General features: G+C 35.9%; 2 protein-coding genes across 13 annotated transcripts in view; both read left to right on the forward strand.

Moving 5' to 3' along the window:
* The window catches only part of si:dkeyp-67f1.2, a 28,257-nt gene extending 14,330 nt beyond the window's left edge, over positions 1-13,927 (forward strand). For all 4 annotated transcript variants that reach the window (XM_073953016.1, XM_073953014.1, XM_073953015.1 and 1 more), the window contains 4 exons: positions 151-201; positions 546-630; positions 711-837; positions 11,973-13,927. In XM_073953016.1, the coding sequence (XP_073809117.1) occupies positions 151-201; positions 546-630; positions 711-837; positions 11,973-12,068 (359 nt within the window). In that variant the 3' untranslated portion in view covers positions 12,069-13,927. The remainder of the gene's footprint in view (positions 1-150; positions 202-545; positions 631-710; positions 838-11,972) is intronic.
* LOC555793 (actin-associated protein FAM107A) overlaps positions 12,146-24,624 on the forward strand; it is a 60,664-nt gene continuing 48,185 nt past the window's right edge. For 2 of the 9 annotated variants that reach the window (XR_012408193.1, XR_012408192.1), the window contains exons 1-5: positions 13,987-14,290; positions 15,777-15,834; positions 17,194-17,389; positions 19,000-19,137; positions 22,621-22,830. Coding sequence is in view for 4 of the 9 variants with exons in the window: in XM_021477267.3 (XP_021332942.1) it covers positions 14,108-14,290; positions 15,777-15,843; positions 17,194-17,389; positions 19,000-19,147; positions 22,621-22,737 (711 nt within the window). In the remaining 5 variants the exon portion in view is untranslated. Of the gene's footprint in view, positions 14,291-15,776; positions 15,844-17,193; positions 17,390-18,999; positions 19,148-22,620; positions 24,598-24,624 lie in introns of those variants that run through there. The other 7 variants (XR_002459113.3, XR_012408189.1, XM_021477267.3 and 4 more) reach the window with 6 other exon arrangements.

Here is a 24,624-nt window from a genome sequence, read left to right on the forward strand (position 1 = left end):
ATCACTTTGAATTACTTTACAGAGCAGAGATCAACATCCCATAATTATCAGTTAAACAGAAAACCCTTGTGAATAACAAAATACAGAAACTGTTAATTAACAGATTTATTTTTTTTTTACAGTAATTTGTATTTTATTTTATTTTTTTAGGTCAAACTGGTGAGGTTTTAAGAAGTAATTACTTTAATATGGAATCTGCAGGTGAGACTTACAAGAAATCAAATGTATGGTTCACCCAAAAATGAAAATGTACTCACCGTTTACTTGTTCCAAAACAGTTTTAACTTTTATTTTCTGTTAAACACAAAAGAAAATATTTTAAAGAATGTTGGATAAAGTGAAACCAGTTTAATTCAGTTCAATTCTTCAAAATATCTTTACTTGTGTTCAACAGAAGAAAGAAACTCGAAGTGGTTTAGAGCAAGTGAATTGAGAGTAAATAGTGACAGAAGTTTTCATTTTGGGATGAACCGTCCCTTTAAATTCTCATGACATAAAGTTAAAATATATTTGACGTATGGAAAAGCTTCATTTTTTCTCTGCAGATCCTAAGAATTTACTGGCCTTTCTAAAGACACTAAAGCCAGGAAATATACTTCTTGTGGCTTCACACATGGACCCTACACCAAAGTAAAAAAAACCTGACAGCCTTCACACACCATCAGCAGGATTAACACTGGTTGAATTATTAATACATGTCTCTTTTTCAGGCTGACTGATGAGATTAAAGATGCATTTACTGCGCTGGGCAGCACGATGGTCAAATCACTGAAGCCAAGAGACAACTGGCTGTTTGCAAGCACTTATGGAGAAATTAAAGCCAGTCGTTTCGAAAAAGTAGGAACTATTTTTTGTTTATTTTTGTTTTTGTTCAGACACTGCAAATAAATAGGCTAAAACCATATTTTCACAGTTTACTAAGAATTGCAAACATTTTTATTTGTATAATGTGTTTTAAAATGTTGTTAAATATGCAAATGAGGAATTATTTCAATAATTATTCACTAATTTGCATAGTATTCTAGCACAAAACAATCTGAATACCGGATGGATTTTTTTTACATAATAATGTCATGAACTTCGATGATATCTGTTTATCACTTCATAATTCAGACATTTTGTAGAATATAGGGCTCTATTTTGACGGTCCATACGCAAAGTGCAAAGCGCAGGGCGCAAACGCTTTCAGGGCATGTCAGAATCCACTTTTGCTAATATAACGACGGAAAAATCAGCTTTGCGCCATGGCGCATGGTCTAAAAGGTGTGTTTTGAGAATAAACCAATCAGAGTCTCATCTCCCATTCCCTTTAAGAGCCAGTGGCGTCGCGCTATAAGCGCATTTTTATGTACATGGCGACTTTGTAAGTGGATAAACGGAGCATTTCACTTGCAAGAAAACAGTTAAACAGCATCTGCAGCGCGAGAATGAGAGATAAGGCATCTCATAATCTACTTTCACTTTCGCTCTCGTGGATAGGGACACGTGTTGTACAGACATTAATTAGCCTATAAATAATTAATTTTGTTAAGTGTAAAGATTTGTTTCAAAACTATTTCTAAATTCAGTTTTAATTTCCAGCAAACTAATAAATGAACAATAGTAACCAAGTGTTGTAAAATACACATGCTGTGCCGCATATGGTCTGAAACCTGACGGGTGGGCAAATCTAAGCTTGTTTTTAATAAAACAAATATAAATATGGATATAATAAATAATACTGATAATAATGATAAAATTATACAAAAGCAAATTTTTATGAATAAATTTAAAAAGCCTCCCGAGATGAAGAAGGTATGAAAGCAGGGGTTTTTAAATTTATGTAGGCTAGAAAATATTATGTTTTGTAATATTTTAATCCTTTATATTTATATCCTTAATATTTTAATTCTTTTTTATATGTAAAGATGTTTGCGTATTGCTCTACTACTTGTGTGTATTAAGCAATGTGTAAGCGAGGCGCAACTCTACGCTGGACAATAGACCGGCTTTGTTTTGGTCTATTGAAAAATGTATTATAGTTTCTCAAAATAGCAACGCGCCAGCAATGCGCCTCAGTACGCCTTCCTTTTTAGACCAGAACGCTTATGGGCGCACATATGAGCACAAATGCATTTGCTATTTAAACAGCGTGGCGCAAAACGTTAAAACAACTCTTGCGCCAAGCTGAAACTAGCAAACAACAACTGCGTTGCACCTTGCGCCACATTGTGCCGGGTGTATGATAGGGCCCATAATGTTTAGAATAAAGATACAAATAAAGTGCAGATTTATGGCTCAATGCAGGAGAGAGAAAGAAACACATTTTGAGAAAACAGCCTTTAAAAATGTGTATTGGGCTTGAAATCTACAGACACAAATGGATAAAGTGTGAAAAAATAAACACTTCATTGTATATTCTGGATGTTCTTGTTAAAAAGTTTAAAATCTCAAAAATGACAAGTATTTAAAAAATGTATTTGCCTGCAGTGTCTCGCGCTACAATTAACCCTTTTGTGCCGTTGGGGATGTTTTCATCCACTCTGGGGTGATTTTGAGTCTTTATTTGGCCATAACTTTTTCTGTGTTTTAGCTAGTAGAATTATTTTTGGTAGAATTTTGACACATTTTGGGAAAATGCTTTGAATATATATAAAATAAAAATTCAACAATACACTCTGAGCAAATTGACTACTCTTTTATTATTTTATGGATGAAAACATCCACCAAATTAAACTACTGTAAAAATGCATCAGATAAAATTTGTTTTTCCTTTTTTTTTGCATAAATCTGTTAATCATCCTCAGCCCTGAACAAAACTACTAAGTTGCTTAGAAAATTACAGCATTTTAAATCTTTAATGCAACGTTCACAAATGATGTCACTGATTTGCTGACGAAAACACACAAAACTATGTATTTTTAATATAAAAAGTAATTGTGGACTGGATATTTATCCCAGACTTGGACATTTGAACAGTTAGTAACAACAATACCTTTGACGCATTGTTAGATTTTCATGTTTTCTCCCTAATTTACTATTGGTGGCTGTTGTTGCCCCATTGACTTCCATTATAACCACATTTGATGGTGCATAAATACAGTCTTTGTTTTTGTTTACTCCGTGTAGTTCTGAGAGCTGAGATGCATGTTTAGATTTTCTCAGACACATCAAGATAAGTGCGTAAATGTCACTCTCACATACTCACAGACACACATACACACACTTTAATTTGCTGTTTTACTCCTTTAAAAATCCAGAAACTAAGCTTTTTTTAAAGGTTTTGCAATCAAAAAATGTGGTTATAATAGAAGTCAACAGGGCAAACAACCAGTAACAGTAAATTAGGGAGAAAAAAATGAAAATGTTATGCTGCACAAAAAAAACTAACAATGCAGCAAAGGCAATGCTGTTACTATTACTGTGATAAAAAGTTAAACAAAATCAGTCCACAATTACTTTTTATATATAAAAAAATTTCTTTTTTTTTTTTTTCTTTTTTTTTTTTACCAAATCCCTGACATTATTTATACATTTGGCAAATAACAAGTTAAAATTCTGTTATTTTGAAATTTATGCAAAAAATGTAAACAAATATTAATCTCATGCATTCTCACAGCAGTTTAAATTAGTGGATGTTTTCATCCCTAACATAAAAAAGGGTAGTCAATTTAAACAGTGCATAAGGGGTTAATTAATTATTCGAGTTAAATTTTATTGAATACGCCTTTTAAAACACCTATTACACTGTATTATTTTAGTTTTACGGAGTATTTTTGTTGCCTTAAACTATTGTTGTTTAACATTTACTTCACTGTACTGTATGTTTGAGATCTTTTGTACAGTTTATTGCAGGTTCACAAAATACAAAAATAACCAAAACATGAACACTAGAACCTGACTATGAACAGGCTTGACAAACTAGCTTCAAAAACAAATGTTAGTCTAACCTAGAACAGGCGTGACTTTTTGTTGCTTGAAATACAATTAGACTTGTAAAAAAAAAAAAAAAAAAAAAGCTTTCAAACAGGTTTGTCAAGGAAATATTTCTCATGGTTATAACAGCAAACAAAAACAATGCAATTAGAATATTTTTTTGTTTCTTGGAATAAAATAAGCATTAACCAAAATGAAAGAGTAAAATTATAATTTTTTTTTTATTACAGCTGGTTTAAATATTTTTGCAGTGTTATTTTAGTTTTCTAAAATATTATATAAAGATTTAACTAAAATTTGTAATTGAATTTAATGAATGATTGAACGTTTAAATCATTTAATTCATAAAATTAAAACCACTGTCACTTGAGATAATTAAATACTGAAATAAAATATATAAAGACTTATTTTAATTACAAATATTTTTAATTAAACTAGTTGCCAATTAAATATTTTTTAAAGTTTTAATTAACTTGATGCACAGAAACAATGTTTAAACATGTTATATCATAAATATACACGAGTTGCAATGCGATGTGGTTGTATATCGGCACTGATGGGAGGCTGGCGATATACAGCCATATTGCGCTGCTAAGAGTGTTATGTTGCTTTTATACAACAGTTCAATGGCATAATCATATGTATAAATAAGAAAATCAAACATGGAGAGTCTTAAAAATCTTTTGTATACGGAACTACTTTCTTCCGCCATTCATTCACATTTGCAGCTGATGTCAGAGCAGCAGAAACCGTTACTAGTTCACAAAGGTCACTTTAGGGCTAGCAGTTGAATGATTCTCTATCGTAATGAGTCATGACTAAAGTGATGACAAAACATTTGATTTTGCTGACATTTTAAAATTATACGACTGAACGGCATGAAATGCCATCAGTCAACAGAGATTTCGCAGTATTCTCTCTTGCAACCAGGAGATCACAGTAATTATCCCCGAAAAAGCCAAAGCAGCACCAACACTACCAAATTACTGTTGTGTTTGCGATAAGTAAAAACACTAAACACATGGGGGCATTTCTTCTTTCTTTTTGTTTACTAAACTAGTCTACAATAACAAAAACAGGAGTCTCATTAAAAGCAAACAGATGGCCAAACTCCTAATCATTTCGAAGGATTATTCGAAGTGTGGCCAACACAAATTACTCACATTCCTGATATGCGAGTCCCATCTCACACTCAATACACAACAATTATTTGATATAAATACAGCTGTTATGACCTAAACCGGTCACCACAAATAAGGAGAAGTCGAGTACAATTGCGGTACAAAAATATATTTATTTACTATTATCAAAGGTCATGTTGCTAGCCCATCAGGTCCAAAACCGATCCCAGCCGAAAGATAAGTGACCAGATTCCACGTGCAGCCTCTCCTCGTCTGAAACGAACACGCTATTTATAGCAGAGCAACTCAATCACAAACCGGTGTTCTCAATACCAGCGCAATCAGCTGGACCTGCAACACACACACACACACAGATGCACAGACCGACACCCACACCCCAGCCACAAACGACCACAAGGGGTCGTCACACCTTCCTCCCCAAAAAAAAGTTAAAAAAAAAAAAAAAAAAAAAAAAAAAAAAAAAAAAAACCTATACACAATCAACAAATAAGAAACAGGACACAAATCGACATATCTCTATCACTTCAAGAGACCGGTGCACGAGAAAGGGCGTCCGCCAAAATATTTTCCTTCCCCTTGATGTGGTGAATCTCCAAATTGTACGGCTGTAAAAATAAAGACCATCGCATTAAACGTTGGTTAGGATTTTGTAAAGTTGTCAAAAACGTCAAAGGGTTGTGGTCACAATAGATAACCACCGGCAATCCACCCCCCCCAACATAGACATCAAAATGCTGGAGTGCCCAAACCAATGCCAAGGCTTCCTTTTCGATTACAGTATAATTAATCTGATAAGGCAGAAATTTTTTGGAGAAGAAACATACTGGACGTTCCACCCCATCACCATCATCCTGTAGGAGCACAGCCCCTGCCCCAATCTCACACGCATCTACATGTATTTTAAATGGTCTGTCCCACTGCGGCGCAGCAAGAACTGGAGCATTTGTCAACAACGCCTTCACATTTTCAAAGGCATTTTGACAGATTGAATTCCACTCAAACACACGTGACGCTTTCAACAAATCGGTCAACGGAGCGACGGTTTCTGAAAAATTATTACAAAAACTCCGATAATATCCCACCATCCCAAGAAAACGCATCAATTCTCGCTTGGTACGGGGTGGGGGATATCTGTCAATTGCCTCAATTTTAGCACTCACGGGACGCACAACTCCATGACCAACAACCTTACCCAAATAGGTTACCGTGGCCCTAGCGAACTCACACTTCGCTAGGTTCACAGTAAGCCCTGCTTCCTTCAGACGCTCAAATAGCTGCCTAATTCGCCGTAGATGTTCCTCCCAAGAATCGCTATATACAATCAAATCATCCAAGTAAACTGCACAACCTTCCAAATCAGTTATCACACGATTCATTAGCCTCTGAAATGTGGCCGGTGCATTTCGCAATCCGAAACTCATCACATTATAAGAATATGCCCCATCAGGTGTAATAAACGCAGAGACTTCACGGGCGCGCGGACTCAGCGGAATCTGCCAATAACCCTTCAATAAATCAAATTTACTGAGGTATCTGGCAGCACCCACTTTGTCCACACAATCTTCGATACGGGGAAGGGGAAAAGAATCAGGTTTTGTGATTGCATTTAATTTTCTATAATCGGTACAAAATCTCAAGGTACCATCTTTCTTTTTTACTAGCAAGCAAGGAGATGACCAACTAGAAGAAGATGGAACAGCCAAATTATTCTCCAACAGATACTTAACCTCCGATTCCAATTGCTTCCTTTTTTCCCACGGCGCTCTATAGAATCGCTGACGCACTGGAAGGGAATCCCCCACATCAATATCGTGTTGTACAACATGCGTCTGATTAGGAACATCTGAAAAAAGGCATACATAATCCTTAATCAATCTGACCAACTCTAAACGTCTCTCAGTAGGAAGATGTTGCAAAAAGGCTGGTAAGTCACTCAGAATTTCTGAATTACTCAATCGAGGACACATAATGCTGTCATCTGGCTCCATTGTCTTTTCATAATCCAAAAATAATTCATCAGATGTCGCAGGATGAACGGACAATACAGGGGATACCTGACAACAAACTGAGCCTGAACGGCCATAAAAAGGTTTAAGTAAGTTAACATGACATACTTGAGTTTTTGTCCTTCTTTCTGGTGTCGCAATAACATAATTTTCATCCGACTCTTTACGGTGAATCACATACGGGCCAGCAAATCTAGCTTTAAATGGAGAAGTAGTCACCGGCAATAATGCCATTACCTGATCCCCGACACTAAAAGATCGGTGCTCAGTTCTACGATCGTACGCATGCTTCATTTTTAATTGTGCCTGCATTAAGTTTGCTTTAGCCAACTTAACAGCCTCAAAGAGTCGTCTTTTAAACCCGTTTACATACTCCGCTAATTTTTTCGGTGGCTCAAGAGAAATCCAATCATCCCGTAACGCAGCTAGTACCCCACGGACATTATGACCGAAAACCAGTTCATTTGGGCTATAACCAGTACTTTCATGGGTTACCTCTCTGGCAGCTAACATGAGCCAAGGTAACCCCTCCTCCCAGTCACGATCCAGTTCTGTACAATAAGCACGTAACAGGGATTTAATAGTCTGGTGGAAGCGTTCAATCGCGCCCTGACTCTGCGGATGATACGCCGTAGATATATTATGCTTAACATTAAGCTGTCGCAAAACTTCCTCAAACACTCCCGAAGTAAAATTAGTACCCCGATCTGACTGTATGATTTTAGGTATCCCAAAGACTGACATAAATTGGGAGAGCGCCTTAAGAACAGACTTCGCTGTAATTGATCGCAGTGGAAAAGCTGCCGGGTACCGTGTAACCTGACACATAACAGTCAGCAAATACTCACTACCAGACCTTGATCGACTCAAAGGACCCACACAGTCCACTATTAAATGACTGAATGGTTCAGACACCGCAGGGATAGGACGTAACGGAACAGGTTTTGGATTCTGATTTGGTTTACCTATTAGCTGGCAAACAGGACAAGTTTTAATATAGCTCGACACATCGCGTTTTAGTCGAGGCCAAAAAAAATTCCGCATTAAACGATCATACGTCTTCCTCACGCCCAAATGCCCAGACTGATCATCATGAGCGAGCTTTAACACCATCGATCTTAAAGGGGTTGGAATTACTACCTGTACGTATGGCGTCCCTATAGAGGCTTTAGCTTGTGGAGTCCATTTTCTTATCAAAACCCCTTCACACATGAAATACCCCTGGGCTGCATTAGCATCGGAGAGCACCTGTGAAAACAATTCATTCAACGTCAGATCTGCTTTTTGCTGCTTAATCAATTCATCCTGCGATACAGAAAGCAACGACGCTGGCCAAGAAACACCCCCATCTATTTGAAATGGTACCTCATTTTTCATAATACTCATCCGACTTGCTGAGCGCGTGACTGCACAAGCAGGAAAAACATCATGATAATCCAATCCACTATCCCGGTCTGCAACGGATATGGGTTTTGACGTTACAATTAATGGTGGTGCTGACTCACCCCAAACTCGTCCACCAGCCAAATTATTCCCAAGAATGACAGAAACTCCTTCCACTGGAAGGGCAGGTCTCAGCCCTAGTTCCACATCACCATGAATCAATTTAGACTGCAACGTAACCCTATGCAGTGGCACCGACATCCTAGTTAACCCAATTCCACAGATCAACATTGACTTGCCCGTAAATGATTCTTTTGAGAAAGGTAATACGGACTCCAAAATGAAAGAAGCAGATGCCCCTGTGTCCCGCAGAATTTTCACCGGCACACGCTCGCCTTCTGGAAGAGACACAAAACCATCAGAAACAAAAGGTGAAAAGTTACACTCAGAAAAGGAACTCTCCCGCATTTCGTTACTACATGGTATGAAGGAGGACTCAGATTCAACAGATCTAGCCACCGGTGCGGCTAAGAATGTAGGTTTTGGCTGGATGTAACGGCCCCGACCTTTCATCTGTAACGCAGGACACTCTTTCTTCCAATGCCCATGACCTAAACAATAATTACAGATTAAAACTGGATCGTTTTTACCAGCAATTTTCGTGTTTCCATAACGCGTGACTGTTGGTAACTCTGGACGCTGCACAAATGTAGGTTTCTCTTTAAGACAACCCACATCACTCCCCACTCTATGAATTAAATCATACTCGTCTGCTAATGCTGCTGCCTCTGCTATTGACAAAACATTACGTTCTGCAATAAATATAGCAATTTGATTTGGCAGTATGTTCTTAAACTGCTCCAAAACAACCAATTCCACCAGATCCTTAAACAATTTGACAGAGGCAGAATTACACCAGCGTGTAAAACACAATTGCAGTTCACGTGCTACTTCTACATATGACTGGGTAAAGTTCTTTCTTAAACCACGGAATTTTTGGCGATACGCTTCTGGAACCAATTCGTATGCCTTCAAAACGGCCTTTTTAACTTTATCATAATTTTGACTATCGGCCAAACTCAAAGCAGAATAAGCTTTCTGTGCTTTACCCGTCAAAACACACTGTAACATTAACGATCGTTCGGCCTCCGGCCAACTCTGATTGTCCGCAACTCGTTCAAATAACAAAAAAAATGTATCCACATCTTCTTCATTAAACAAAGGCATTAATCGCAAGTTTGCTGCTACATTAAAATTAACAGAAGGTAGCCCCCCCTCTGCTCCTTCACCTAAATCATCATCATTTAATCTCACTTTTCCATCCTTCATTAGATCCAAACGTTGCTGTTGAAGATCTAATTTTCTATTTTCCAAAGATTGTTGTGCCAAAATAGTTTCCTGTTCTAATTTTCGTTTCTCAATTTCCATTTTAAACTCCAATTTTCGCTGTTCTAACTGGAGAAGTACCAACTCTTTCTGTTGTTCAAAGGTAAAGGTAGTAGAGGGATACCTCGTAACCGAAACCCCTACTTCTGAAGACATAATCCCTTTCTCTATAAAAGCCATCTTTAAAACTGCCCTAACATTTTCTTTCAGTTTTTTATCATTTGTCGTAAGGACAATACCATAGTGGGCTGCAATCTCGATCAATTGGTCTTTTGTTAACAAATTAAATATTTGCTCAGAAGGATTCTCAATAAACTCACCTACTTCAATTGACGTCATAATCAGGAACAGAAGGGGCACAACGAAAGAGAAAGAAAAAAATATATATATATGTCTATATACATATACATACATACATACATATATATATATATATATATATATATATATATATACACACACATATACAAAATAAAAGAAAAAGAATAATCAATAAACCCCTTAAGTAATTTACCTCCTTGCCACACCCACTGGAGACAACAAATTTATTTGCGCCCTGTATATTAATTTCGCAACCTATAACTATACATAAATCTAACTAAGTAGACCCTAGTCTTCAAGCATACAGTGGTGGGTTTTTATGCACCAAATACCGCAGGCTGATAAAAATAACAAACTAAAAAAAAAAATTTGACATGTCCCAAGAGACATATCACTTAATCCTAACAACGAAATTAATTCACAGGGCTATTTGAAATGTCCACCAGCTGTGCATGGAATTACACAAAATAAGTCCATTCTTTCAATACAATTGCACTCGATTCTCCCAATAATAAATCAAATTTCAGTTTTATCATAATAACCAATTAACCAAAACAAATTTAACAAAATCCAAAACAATAACAAAAATTATACAAACAATACCAAATTTAACCAGTCTAAGAAAAATGTTTTAGACGAGCCCCCATTTGTTATGACCTAAACCGGTCACCACAAATAAGGAGAAGTCGAGTACAATTGCGGTACAAAAATATATTTATTTACTATTATCAAAGGTCATGTTGCTAGCCCATCAGGTCCAAAACCGATCCCAGCCGAAAGATAAGTGACCAGATTCCACGTGCAGCCTCTCCTCGTCTGAAACAAACACGCTATTTATAGCAGAGCAACTCAATCACAAACCGGTGTTCTCAATACCAGCGCAATCAGCTGGACCTGCAACACACACACACACACAGATGCACAGACCGACACCCACACCCCAGCCACAAACGACCACAAGGGGTCGTCACACAGCACTACAACATACAAAAGAGAAAGATCCACTTAGAATATCATTTACCTGTTTAATAATGATTTGATCAACTGTAGTTTAAAAAACACTGTTTTTAATCCTCCAAGGGCTTATTTTGCTGTCTCTGTCGCCATCTTGCAGATGAACAACATCGACCGTCTTTGCTCTGCTCAAAGACAGGCTAATAGCCCCTGACGTGCTGTCTCATAAAAATTATTAATATTTAAAATAGGCACTATCCTTATAAACAAACTGCATAGTTGCAATCTAAACAACTACATTCTCGACTAATAAAGCCTCAAAAGTACATTAGGTTGTCCAACAGCTGCAATATTTGTCAGAAGAGTGTGCTCTGCTTGTCGGTTTATTTGGGCGGAAAACACAAGAGTTAAGTGGCTGGACGAGTGCTGTTGGTGGCAGAATGGCACACGGTTATCAGCCAGTCATATTCAAAAAACCAGACAGAACTGTTGTGTATATACTAAAAAACATGCACATCTAAATGACTTAAATAAAAACAACATTTATTAACATTTTAAAATACACTTTATTTTATATCTTCATGTTCAATTAAGTTGTACTAACTTTGTCATGTGGTCATGTTGTTTTCTTCTTTTTTTTTCTTTTTAATATATATAGTACATATAGTTTATATATATATATATATATATATATATATATATATATATATATATATATATATATATATATATTAGTGTTTATGTTGTAATTTAGCTTTATTAATGAAAATAAGTGTAAAAGTTTCTGTTTATGTAAAGATTGATCGCCCTGCTAATGTGCACAAATATGAATATGTAAGTTGTTTGTTTTCTCTATTTTGTCTAGTTAATTCAAAATGATATGACGAGGAACGCTTATGGAGATTGGCCAGAGATGGGGGAAATCGTTGGCTGCTTTCCCAGGATAACTGAGACTGAATGACTGAATTTCAGATCACCACGTTTGGGACATTTCAGAAATGGGACATCAACAAGTCTTGTGTGCTCTCTTCCCTCCCTGAGCAAATAAAATGGAAGGAACTTTTTACTGTAGCACAAATATGGAACATATAAAGGGAAACAAAATTAGCATCTTTCTGCTGCTTGTTTCCAAACATTTTGGAAATTTTCAAAACAGTTTGATGTTATAAACCACACATTCAAAAGATAATGACAGAGACATTTCTTTTCCCATACTGAATTTACTTCTACAGTATATGAAGGTAACAATGACCATGTTTACATGCAAACCAATATGCAGATATAACTGGTGAAAAGTCTGCTCATTGAAGTAAGCTGTTGTCCTGGATTTCACATAAACCAGTAGCCGGTTAACAACGTTTTTTTTTAATAAACCAGTTTGTTAGTGGCATCAAAATATAAGAATTTGCATACTTAACTGTTCTGTTGTTTTTCATTTTAAATATTAGTAGTTCCACCAAAAATGGATATTCTGTTATTAATTACTCATGTTGTTTCAATTCCCTAAGACTTTCGTTCATTTTTGTAACACAAATGAAGATATTTTGGGAAAAATCCAGGAGCTCTCTTATCCTCCAAATACAGAAATAGTCCTGAGATGTTCAAAGTAGGGCTGGACGATTAATCAAATGCGATTTTCATGCACATTTTGTCAGTAAAGCCTGTTCCAGTAAACCTCCAGCATGTGCTTTTGATGGTGCAGAGTTTACTACAGGTCTCGTAGTACACTGGTAAGCTATACAAAGACTGGATTTAATATTATATGTGATTTAATCAGTTAATAATGACATAGAGATAATCATTCTGTGATAATAGCAACTGTTTGCGAAGCAGTGAACTATGGCTCTAGTAAATGCTTCATTGTGTTTTATTATTGTCTACCCTAATCCCAAACCCTCACACTAACCTAAAAATAGTAAGTATTGTTCTAGAGTGTCACAAAAAAGTATGCTATATTGATGTGCACGTGCCCAACTCGTGCAATGCTGTATCCTTTTTAGACTTCTGCCATTTCCCTATTAGTACATTTGTAGGAGTTTGGGTTTTTTTGAGAGCGCACGCTGGCCTTCGGAGATTTGCTACAGATTACACCATTCAGTGCTTCACTGAGAATATTTGCATGACAATCAGTTTTGCTCAATCACGTTTACGATTTCAGTTCTATTACTTGCCCAGTCCTATAGTATTTCCAATTCAGAAAAGAAACCAAAAACATTGTCAGAACATTCCATGTGACTTTAGTGGTTTTACTGTAAAATAAAGCTCCAAGAACACTTGTGCCAAAAACGTCAATGTCTTCCTTTTCATTTCAGGTCAGGATGCTTGTTTACTATAGGCAAAACAATGTATTGCCACGAGAGTCTGCAGTGCAATACATAAGCATCGTATTCCCCGTAGTAAATAGGGATCCTGACATGGAAGACATAGACAAATAGTCTTTTATTGGGGGATGAACAAAAGTGTTTTTAATTAATAGCAGAGTTTTCATTTTTGGGTGAACTAACCGTTTAAAAAAAGGCCAATATATTAACTTCTCAAGCTGATTTATTTTGACTGTACAGTATAGCACTTTACAGTATGTGAACATAGCCTAGAAGTATTTAGCTCAAAGCATCTGAGTTTGCAGTTAATTTTCTCCTCTTTCTGTAAAACATTTGGTCTGTCTGGATGAGCTTGAATTCGCAATATGGATGTTCACACCTGCAAGTTGATGCATTTACTTGCTGGGCGCAATTGGTATAAGAGTCATAAAAAACCATGTTGTTTGTTTATGCTTAAGCTGTTGACCTTACTCCAGTAAAGAAAACCACATTAGCATAACCATGTGCGTTGTCTGCTTATGAAGCATAATAGGGTTAAGAACGTGTCTGTAAACGCACTCACTGTTGATATTAACAATGAGGAGTGGAAAACAGGAAAGTGACCTCAGTTTTGACACAATAATCCCTCTTTTTCACTCTCCCTCCCTCTGCTGGACTGTAGTACCAGTTAGGGCACTGAATGCAGTCTGGGGATTGTGTGCGTGTTTGTGTGTGTGCGTGTGTTTTGGTTTGCTTGAAGGATGTTCATCCCCTCCAGCTTCTCCTCTTGCTCTGCAGGAAGATAGCAGGCAGAATCCAGCCGAAGTTGTGTTTTCTGGAGCAATTGGGCATTGGAATCATGGGAGTGACCCATGGAAAGAAAGTAAGGATATTTTGATTCAGTTGAAAGAACTGTCTGTGTTTTTGGTAATAATGTTATAAATCCCTATCATGTTTGGAGAAGACTTGGAAGTGTTGCAAAAATGTATGATTTTTAGTGTCTAGATAGACTTGAATTTGTGAAATGTAAAGTGTGAGAGTGTTTCTACTGTTCAGGATTTTGTGCTAATGAATTTTCAACAATGTTTGAGCGTGATATATTTAATCGAAGCTAAATGTGTATATGCCTGAAAGTCTGCATTTGTTTTTTGGTATTATTTTTTAAGAATATATGAAGAGTTCAGATGCAAAAACCTGTAATCTTCTTTCTTCTTAAATTAGCTTTTTTCTTAGACCCCTGTGTATAGGTTTAATAATTTTACTTTTATAGTGATAAATAACTTCTTTCATTATCTTTAAAGTAAAATAACTGAACATAAACAGGAAAATAAAAAGGAAGCTGAAAAAAAGCTCATTACAGGAGAAAATTTCAGACAGCATTTAGAGGTTTTGAACTCTTCTTATATGGATAAATATAAATTATTATAGCGGTGTTTTTTTAGTATAATTTATACAGTATTAAGTATTATTTTATTAAGAGTTTAAATTAGCTTTCTATATTAAATATTTATAGTTTTTATGTATTTAATTATTTTTTAATTTTATGTGTGCTTGACATTTATTACTACATCTAAATTAATTATTTTCTTTATATTACATTAATTACATGATATACATAATTATATTACATTATGCATTAACTATATTCAAAACAAATTATGTTCTACTTTTTAAATTGTTTTAGTATTTTTAGTTCTTCCATTCTTCTGTTAAGTAAATTGTTTCAATCTAGTTTGGCGACATATCTGAGGTTTTATTTTATCTAAAAGTATTTATTTAGCTGCAGTCTGTAACGTTAACCTAATTGTAACACTTTGATTCACTTCTGATTTGCTTTAGTCCAAGGACACCTCGTGACTTTCCCGACACAATCACATTCTAGATGGCAAACAGATTATGAAGGCAAAATGGAGAGTTTGTTTGGCAGGTCCAGTAATGAGGTGGCTAAATGCCAGCTGCTCCCAAAACCATTTTAGCCCAATATGATCAACTCAGCATGGTGTGAACACACACACACACATTCCCACAATGCCTTCCTTGTGTTAGCACAAGTTTCTCTCAACACACAGGACTATTGTCCTCTTCATCAACAGTTTTTGAGATTATTTTCCATAATTTGGATGAAAAGATAAAGATGAGATGTGTAAAATATTAGCATGAACATCAAAAAAATAATTTGAAAATATTAGCATGGTCACAAACAATTGTTAAAATACCATGGGAAATCAGTATGTAGGTAAGGCACTACAATAGTGTTTATAGCATTATCCGATAAAAAATATTCACAGTAGTGCTAAGAAATTTCAATGTTTGTTTTTTTGTAATTTTGTGATTAAATATATTGACACATATTCATTTCTCCCCCACAGGCTGATCATAATCTTCAAAGTCATAATTCCGCCTGTGCTCAACCACTTATTGGACCTGGTGAATCAGGTTTTCTGTTTCCTTAATACGTTTTGATGCAGTTACAGGGCATAGATTAACCTGAAATGCATACCATGTGGTTTTAGTGTCCTGGGACATTTACTATCATGCCGTTCATTACTTTTAAAGTTAGCATTCCTCAAATGATCCATTATAAAAAATATATAATTGTCTCATGTGTTTTCTGAGTATTTTGTTTGGTAAGAAAATTGGGTCACAGTTTACAATGTTTGTTAACACATTCATTGACTTGAATTAAGAATGAACAAAACTTGTACAACTTTTATTAATAATAGTTCAACATTTACTAATGCATTATTAACATACAAAGTTGTGCTTGTTAACATAGTTATATTATCAGTTAACATGTGAACGACTTAATTGTCTTCAACTAATTTTAAAACAAAGATGAATAAATATTGAAAGGTTTTGTCAGTTGCTTTTTTATGTTGGTTAATGCATTAACTAACAATAATAAAGCTAAAGCTTATTGTGAAGTGTATAGACCATTAACAACAGGGGATTTAATCATAACTCTAATGTTACAGCAGATAACATTATTTATCAATATGTGGCTCTCTTTTTTATTCTTGGAAGCTGTACAAATTAAAAATGTAAAACAGGAAATACTTAGTACTATTGTTTTTGTTTACATCCCTCAAAATGGTTTATAGGACCACTTGTGTCCCATTTATGTGTAGTGTAATTTATGAAGTAAACTTGAAATGGCTTTATAGCAGAAAATTAATGTAAACAATCAAATTTAAGTGTCCCTGACAATTGGTGGTTCTGATGTCAGCATTCTTTCATTCACTTAACTCGTTGAAATGAATAATAACTAATGTCTCTTAAAGTTATTTGAGATTCATCTAGGCATAATTAATATGTTTTGTTATATATTATGTTGCTGGTCAGTTTGACTCAAATGCTAAATTTAATTCTTATTTTTAAAACTTTAATTTTATTTTAATGTATAAACAAATGTGTAAATGTCCTTTTGATTTTACTGTGTTTTTGTCCATATAAAATCAGTCAACAATTTTCTCTACAAGATGTTCACATATTTACAATTTAAATAGGCACATTACAAATCTTTATAGGGCCCATTTAGTGGATTAAACATAGTATAATAAAAACCACTGCTTTATTATTATTGTTATTATTTTTTTAATTATTATTATTATTATTATATTAGATAAATATTACAGTTAAAGGCTAAAGTCATGTGAGATGTCCTATTATTCTTCTAAACCAGTTAACTTGTCTGATGAACTGTACAGTTATTCTTACACTCTTAACTTCTTCTTTTTTTTTACATTTAATGTAGAATGGTCTCTTTTGCTTCTCTTCCCCCGTTAGATTTAGTCTCTGATCTTGGATCTCTAATAGACCCTGATCAGAGGTGGGCAAGAGAAGAGGATTTAGACCACAGCAAGTTGCTTCCTGAGCACACGGACTATGAAGAGCTCATAAGGCCCAAAAAGCTCCACAATCCCATCAAAGCGTCCAAGAGCCACCGGGAGCTCCAGCGAGAGCTGATTATTACACACAAAAGGTGCAAACTGACCCAGAATTTGAGTTGAAAGCATGTTCACATTCTGAGGCATGAACAGAAGCTTAGTTTCAGCGGTATCACCTGACCCAATTCCTAATCTCTCTTCTTCACACATGCATTGCACTGGGATAGAGTTCTGTCCAACAGATGGCAGTAAAGGCAAATGTATGCATGCAGTTTATATAGTGTTCCTTCTTGTGGATACTCTTTAAAAAAAATCAAAATATAACTGAATAGATGATTGCTAGATGTGCCAGCTAGTATCACGTAACCACTGCAGATTGATGGGGCAGGGTGTCCGCGGAGTCTTAAAAAGTCTTACATTTGAAAAAACACATATTTAGGACTTGAATTCACTGAAACATTGTCTTGTAGGTCTTAAATAATTTTAAACAGGTCTTAATTTTCCTTTGTTTATACCTTTCCCGGTACATTGTTGTAGCTGGAAGGACATCCGCCGTGTAAAACATATGCTGGAACAGTTGCCGGTTCATTCCGCTGTGGCAATCTCTGATAAATCAGTGACTAAGCTGAAGGAAAATGAATGAATGAATCGATTCAACACACCACCAACAATACATCTCAATAAAAATTTTAGCCAAATTATATTCATAAGTGATATTATAAGAATCTCAGTGCAGACATTTAGTTTTTAAAGAGTTGTATACAGCTAGGGTTTTTGTTTTGACAGATTGCTTAAACTATATAAGAAAAATATTAAATAACTAATTGGAATTAGTTTTTTAATTGGGCAAGTACATATTTTTCCTGCTTGGTTATAAAAATATCCTTAGCATTTAGTCATATAAGTCTGGTCCTAAAAAGGTCTTAAAAAGTCTTAAATTTGACTTGATGAAACCTGCAGAAAACATAAAGATTAAACTTTGCTGTTAATTTACTCTTTATCAAGACATCTAAGATTTACAGTAGTTAATTTATGTTTTTCTTATAGAATATTAAAGGTGATTCATATAATGCAGGAAGACCTTTATAATGGCAGTTGAATATATAAGCAAAACTTCATACCTGCACCATTGAGGTCTTATAAAGTGAAAGAAACTGAATGTTATTTACAACATTACTACTATCACCTTCAATCTACAGCTCCTACAAACCCAGTCTCAGTCACAAGATTTGCTATCAACATTATTGGAATGAAGCTTAAGGTGCATTCACATCATGTCTGAAATGCATTCACATTGTTCATGCCCTCTTAGAACTTTCTGTTGCAACCTATGAACCTAAATCTTACGAGAATGTCAACTTGCATCATGTGATCCCAGCAGGCTCATTTTGCTGTTGTTTTTTCATAGAACTGCATAATGCTGATCTTTAACTAGAATGGGCTGTCTTGCAGTTACTGCGACTGGTGTAAAAATCAACATTATTTTTTGTCATATATTTTGTCATTTTAATTAGAATTTAATAGTTTCATTAACTGAATAGAGGTCAATAATTGACCCAGCTATTAAATGTTCATTAAATAACAGTTGCAGTATTTTTGCATGTACTTAACATTCAGCCTTCACATACTGGATAACCTTTCTATTCAGTTGCATTAAATGGCTTTCTATATAAAATGTATAATAACCCTTTTACTTGTCTATCAGAGGAGTGGTGGTGGAGGAGAAGCCGGAGTTACAGAGAGTTCTGGAACAGAGGAACAGAGCTCAAGCTCTGAAACAAGAGCAAAAACAAGAAGAGGAGAAATCACCCTTGGAGCAGGAGTTACTGAAGAGACAGATGAGGTTAGAGAAGGTAAAACCTAAAATTGCATCCCTTGAACTATGTTAAGCAATGACCAAATCAGTACCTTATAGACAATATTGTTTGATTTATGCTAATAAGGCCTTTAAATCCTGGGAAGCCATCCAAATGACCTGGGGTAATTTTCTAAACCCCAAATACAATGATAAACTACTGTCAATCACTTATGAGTGAAAATGCCTAATAAAAACTAAGACAAGCTAAAGCAACTCAACTCACTTTATTTCTATAGCACTTTCACAAATCACAATGGATTACCAAAGTGCTGTACATAAAATCAAATAAAAAAGCATGTAAAATATACATAAAACCAAAATACATAAACTCATATCACATGATTAAAAGCTAAAGAAAATAAGTGTGTTTTCAGTGACCTCTGAAAAGACTCAAAAGTTTGAGCTGTTCTTACTGAGAGTGGGAGATCGTTCCAGAGTCTTGGAGCTGCTACCGAGAAAGCTCTATCACCTCGACGTTTTAAGCGTGATCTAGGAACTTGCAAATAGAGACGACTCTTCAACACTCTTCGGGCAGGATCAGCTCGTTTTAACCCCTTCAGACCCTGCGTCCATTACAATGGACATCACATGACATCCCATTTTTCTGAAATTTGAAACATAATTCACGTCTGAAGGGGTTAATGTGGTTACCCAACACATCCTTCTGTCAAATCTAATAATATTTTTAATCTAGGAACTGCACTCCAGTGGGACAAGTTTAACCTCAGGTTGATGCATTAGGGCAGGGTTCAACAACCCTGTTCTTGAAAAAAAGCTACCTTCCTGTAGAATTCAGCTCCAACCCTCTTCTAACACATCTGAACTAATTAATTAGGATCTAAAGCAGCACTTGATAATTAGAGACAGGTGTGTTTGGTCAGGGTTGCAACTGAAATTTGCAGGAAGTTAGCTCTCCGGGAACAGGGTTGGTGACCCCTGCGTTAGGGGCTGTCTTGGTGTGAGGTGTCCAAGTTGCAATATCTAGCTACTGGAATGCTTCAGGGCTCGGTTCTAGGACCACGTCTTTTCACTATCCACATCCGGGATTAGCAAATTTTAGGCAAAAGGGCCACTGTCCGGCAGAGTTTAGCTCCCTATTCAAACACACTTGCCTGTAGCTCTCTAGTAATCTTGAAGACAGTGATTAGCATTCTGGTCTGATAATTTGACGATAGCTGCTCACATCTCAACAGATGTGTTATGTTTTCAGCCAACCCAAGACTTTGTCACAATCAAAAATTCTTGCACATTATTTGAGCCATCTGGTTTTTCAGATTTGCCTTACAATTTAGGACGATTAGGCCATTCCTATAGACCCTTTTTACATTTCTGTTTTTTTTTAGCAGAGGAACTTTATATAGTTGTGTACACTTACAGAGCAGTAAATTGGAAAGTACCACAAGTACAGCATTTAACATTCCAATTTGCTCAACTAACGGAAGGAAAAACACAAAGAAAGTGTTTTCACGACTTGCAAAAAAAAAGGTGTAAAAATAATGGCAGCAGGCAACGTGGTGGCGCAGTAGGTAGTGCTATCGCCTAACAGCAAGAAGGTCACTGGTTTGAGCCTCAGCTGGGTCAGTTGGCATTTCTGTGTGTAGTTTGTATGTTTTTCCCACGTTTGTGTTGGTTTCCTCTGGGTGCTCCGGTTTCCCCACAGTCCAAAGACATGCTGTACAGGTGAATTGGGTTTGCTAAATTGTCCATAGTGTATGAGTGTGAATGAGTGTGTATGGATGTTTCCCAGAGATGGGTTGCAGCTGGAAGGGAATCCGCTGCGTGAAACACATTCTGGATAAGTTGGCGGTTCATTCCACTATGGCAACTCCAGATTAATAAAGGGGCTAAGCCGAAAAGAAAATGAATGAATGAATAAATGAATAATGGCAGCAGCCAGAAGAGAGAATAATTTCACATTTGGGATGCACCGAATTTTCGGCCACCAACATTTTTTGGTCGAAAATGGCTTAAAAGAGCAGTTTTGATTTTCAGTTTTGAAGAATAAGTCCCCATCCCCAGAAGTGATAACCCATTTTAACCTATTTCAATAATTTGTAATTAATTTATTCTTTGAAACTTTTTAATATTCATTTTTGAATTGCAATGCAACTTTAGTGAGGTTAGTAACACAGTCATAGCCATGAATCCAATTGTACAGGGCATCCAGAAAGTATTCACAGTGGCTAGTATTCAGATGGAAATTATGAATGGAGTAGCTTCAGAACAGTTCGGTGAATGTCCTTGAGTGGCCCAGCCAGAGCATAGATTCCAATCCTATTGAACATATCTGATTTCACAGATCTGAAAATGGCTGTACACGGTTGCTTCCCATCCGACCTGATAGAGCTTGAGAGGTACTGCAAAGAGGAATTAGCAAAAATTCCCAAAGACCAGTGTGCCAAGCTTGTGGCACCATATTCAAGAAGACTTGAGGCAGTAATTGCTGCCAAAGGTACATCAACAAAGTACTGAGAAAAGGCTGTGGATACTTCTGTACATGTGATTTTTCAGGGTTTTATTATTAATTAATTTGCAACAATTTCAAAAACTCTTTTTTTCACATTGTCATTATGTGATATTGTGTGTAGAATTTGGCGAAAATAAATTAATTTAATCCATTTTGGAATAAGGCTGTAACAAAAATGTGGAAAAAGTGAAGCGCTATGAATACTTTCCCAATGCACTGTACTAATTATTGGCATAATTTATTTCAGTTTTTCGTTTTTTGGCCCTGGTTTTCCCTTTTTTTTTTTTTTTTTTCAGTTTTCGGATTCGGTCAAGAATTTTCGTTTCAGTGCAACCCTATTTCACATTTATTCTCCTGCTTATTGACCTGCAAAACGGAAAAAAAACTTGCATAAGCGATGACTAGTATTTTGTACTTTGATACAAATTTGCAAAGTATAGTTTATATATGTACAAAAGCTTTAAAAAATCTAAATATTAAAAACCTTGAAGAATTTAACATGACAGTTGCAGTGTATCAACACCTTCTTATGAAAAGAGTCCATAGCGGAACATGCTACACAACTCCTTGTTTGAGTTCTATCCAGGCTGGACTATTGCAATTTTCTCAAAATCACTTTCAAGGACTTTCACATTTACTGTTTCATGCAGGTGAATAACTGAGAGGGTGCTCGTTGCAGAGCCATTTGAGGAGAGCTGAGCTCCAGCGAGAGGGAGCATGAGCTGTCGCTCCTCCTCTTGTAAGCTGTTTTAATGCGTACACCAACCCCACCCCTAACCCTACCCCCAGTGACATCACTCGTAGAAGAAGTGCAAAAAAGGTGGAGCTCAAGCTTAAGCTCCCCCTCGCTGGAGCTCACCTCTCCTCAAATGGCTCTGCAGCGAGCACCACTTGGAATAACTTGCTTTGATTACCCTTGTTTCTAAGTCAACATGGAAAAAAACAAAAGCTAAATAACTGAATGTAACCTTAACAACCTTTCTTAACCTTGTTCTCCCCAGTTTGAGAAAGAGGCTGAAGAGCAGAGGGAGAGGTTAAAGTGCGCTCCCGAGTTCATTAGAGTCAAGGAGAGTCTGAAGAGGACAGCGATCACGAGTGCTGCGGAGAAAGAGCTGTAATCACACGTCAGCAACAGCCACAGATTTGCAGCTGCAATCAAATTTATTCAGCCACATTTACATGCAAGACATTCTGCTGCTGTGAACAAAAAGGTATGAAAACAGTTCAACCAAGGCATTGGTAAACTATTATAGAAGGGTTATTGATGCATATCTAACTGACTCTAAGGACAAAAGGCTTATGTGCAAAAAGGAACATCCTTAAATATTTATATTCCAATAAAGCCTCTTAAGAAGTGCTGACAAGCATGTCACATCTCTACTGGCACATCTCTACTCAGAAAAAGGGGTTGAATAATTTTGATTTGATTTTCCTGCTGAAAACTTCATTTAGTTTCAAAAGCTTAGAGTTTGGGTTTTTAATGAAATCAGGGAATATGAGAACACTATGTTGAGGACAGGAATGTTGAAATGTGGGTTTAAGCATGTGATGAGCCTTTTTGTAATAAGATTCCATGTACCGCACCTTATTTTGCACACAAAAGTTCAGAATATCTCCAAATATACTGTAACTGTCTAGATGAATAGAATTTTATGGTCTATATTTATATGTTATATAATTTTAGGCATTTTAATGGTGTGTGCCTAACAAAACCCTGAGAGGGATAATATAATCCCATAGACACAATTTAATGTGTACCAGATTATTCGATATCTTATGTTGTGTAAATGTTTCTAATCATTTGAATTGTTCAAATTAGGGATGCTCCGATCGATCGGCCGAAAATCGGTATCGGTCGATAATCACGTTTAATGACTCGATCGGTACTCGCCAATCTGCCCAATCTCATGAACCAATCGCAGGGGTTTGTTTATGAGTAGCAGTGTGTATGTTTGTATGTGCAGCTACCATATATTGTGCATAGCCCACAGCAGACACAACATGTGGGGAGGTAAATGATGCGTGGAGGCATCAGCGATCGATGCGCTTGCGTCACAACAGCTAAAATACAGATGCAGTGCAAGTTTTTTTACAGTCTATTGGCGAGACTCATGTGAGTGAAGGGTTTTTTTTAACAGCTGTGACATGAACGGAGCAATCGCTAAATTTCCCTTTTTAGTAAAAAAAGTCATGGATTTTTTTAGGTGTGCATTTTAACTTCTTATGCATCAAATATGCGCTCTTAACTTGTTCATGATTGAGGCATGTTGAATTCTTCTTTCAGTCTTTTTCTTCTTGCATTGTTTGTCATTTTTCTTACCAATTTGTTTATGCGTGTTATTATTTCTGTAAAGTTGCTTCTGGCCATGACATGTTCACACTTAAATAGTTAAAAGAGATGTGTTTAAGGTATTATATGCAGCATCCTTAATTTATTTTCTTAAGTAAGGCGAGATCTCCACTTAAGTATCATACTTGGAGGGAAAATGTGCTTAATGCATTATAAAGCATTCGAATCGGTGCTCTGTATCGGCCGATCACCATGACAAAGAATCGGTACTCGATATCAGCTGTGAAAATCCTGATCGGAGCATCCCTAGTTTAAGTACACTTTCTAGTGTTAGGCTTGATTTTCTGTTTCTAGCATGATAAATTAATTGAATAAATTAGCATGTCTATCTTTTGGTTTATTTTATCAGATTAGGAAAAAAAAATACAAAATTGGATTCAAATTGTAAAGTAACAATCAGTATCATTGCATAATGCATTTTTTTTATTAACATATATTGTTTCTCACCATTATCTTCTTTAAAATTGACCTATTTATATTTCTTTACATGGGTGACTTTTCACATGCAAGCCTTTCCACTGATCATAAATCACAAATCTCATGTGTATGTTTTGGCTAACAACACAAAACCTATTTTTTTGTAATCACATTTTGTAATAGTCTTCCAATAAAGGGATGTTTGAGATGTTTGGAGTGTATTATCTGAAAGTAGCAA

The sequence above is a fragment of the Danio rerio genome, chromosome 6, assembly GCF_049306965.1.
Source record: "Danio rerio strain Tuebingen ecotype United States chromosome 6, GRCz12tu, whole genome shotgun sequence".
NCBI classification, from domain to species: Eukaryota; Metazoa; Chordata; class Actinopteri; order Cypriniformes; family Danionidae; genus Danio; species Danio rerio.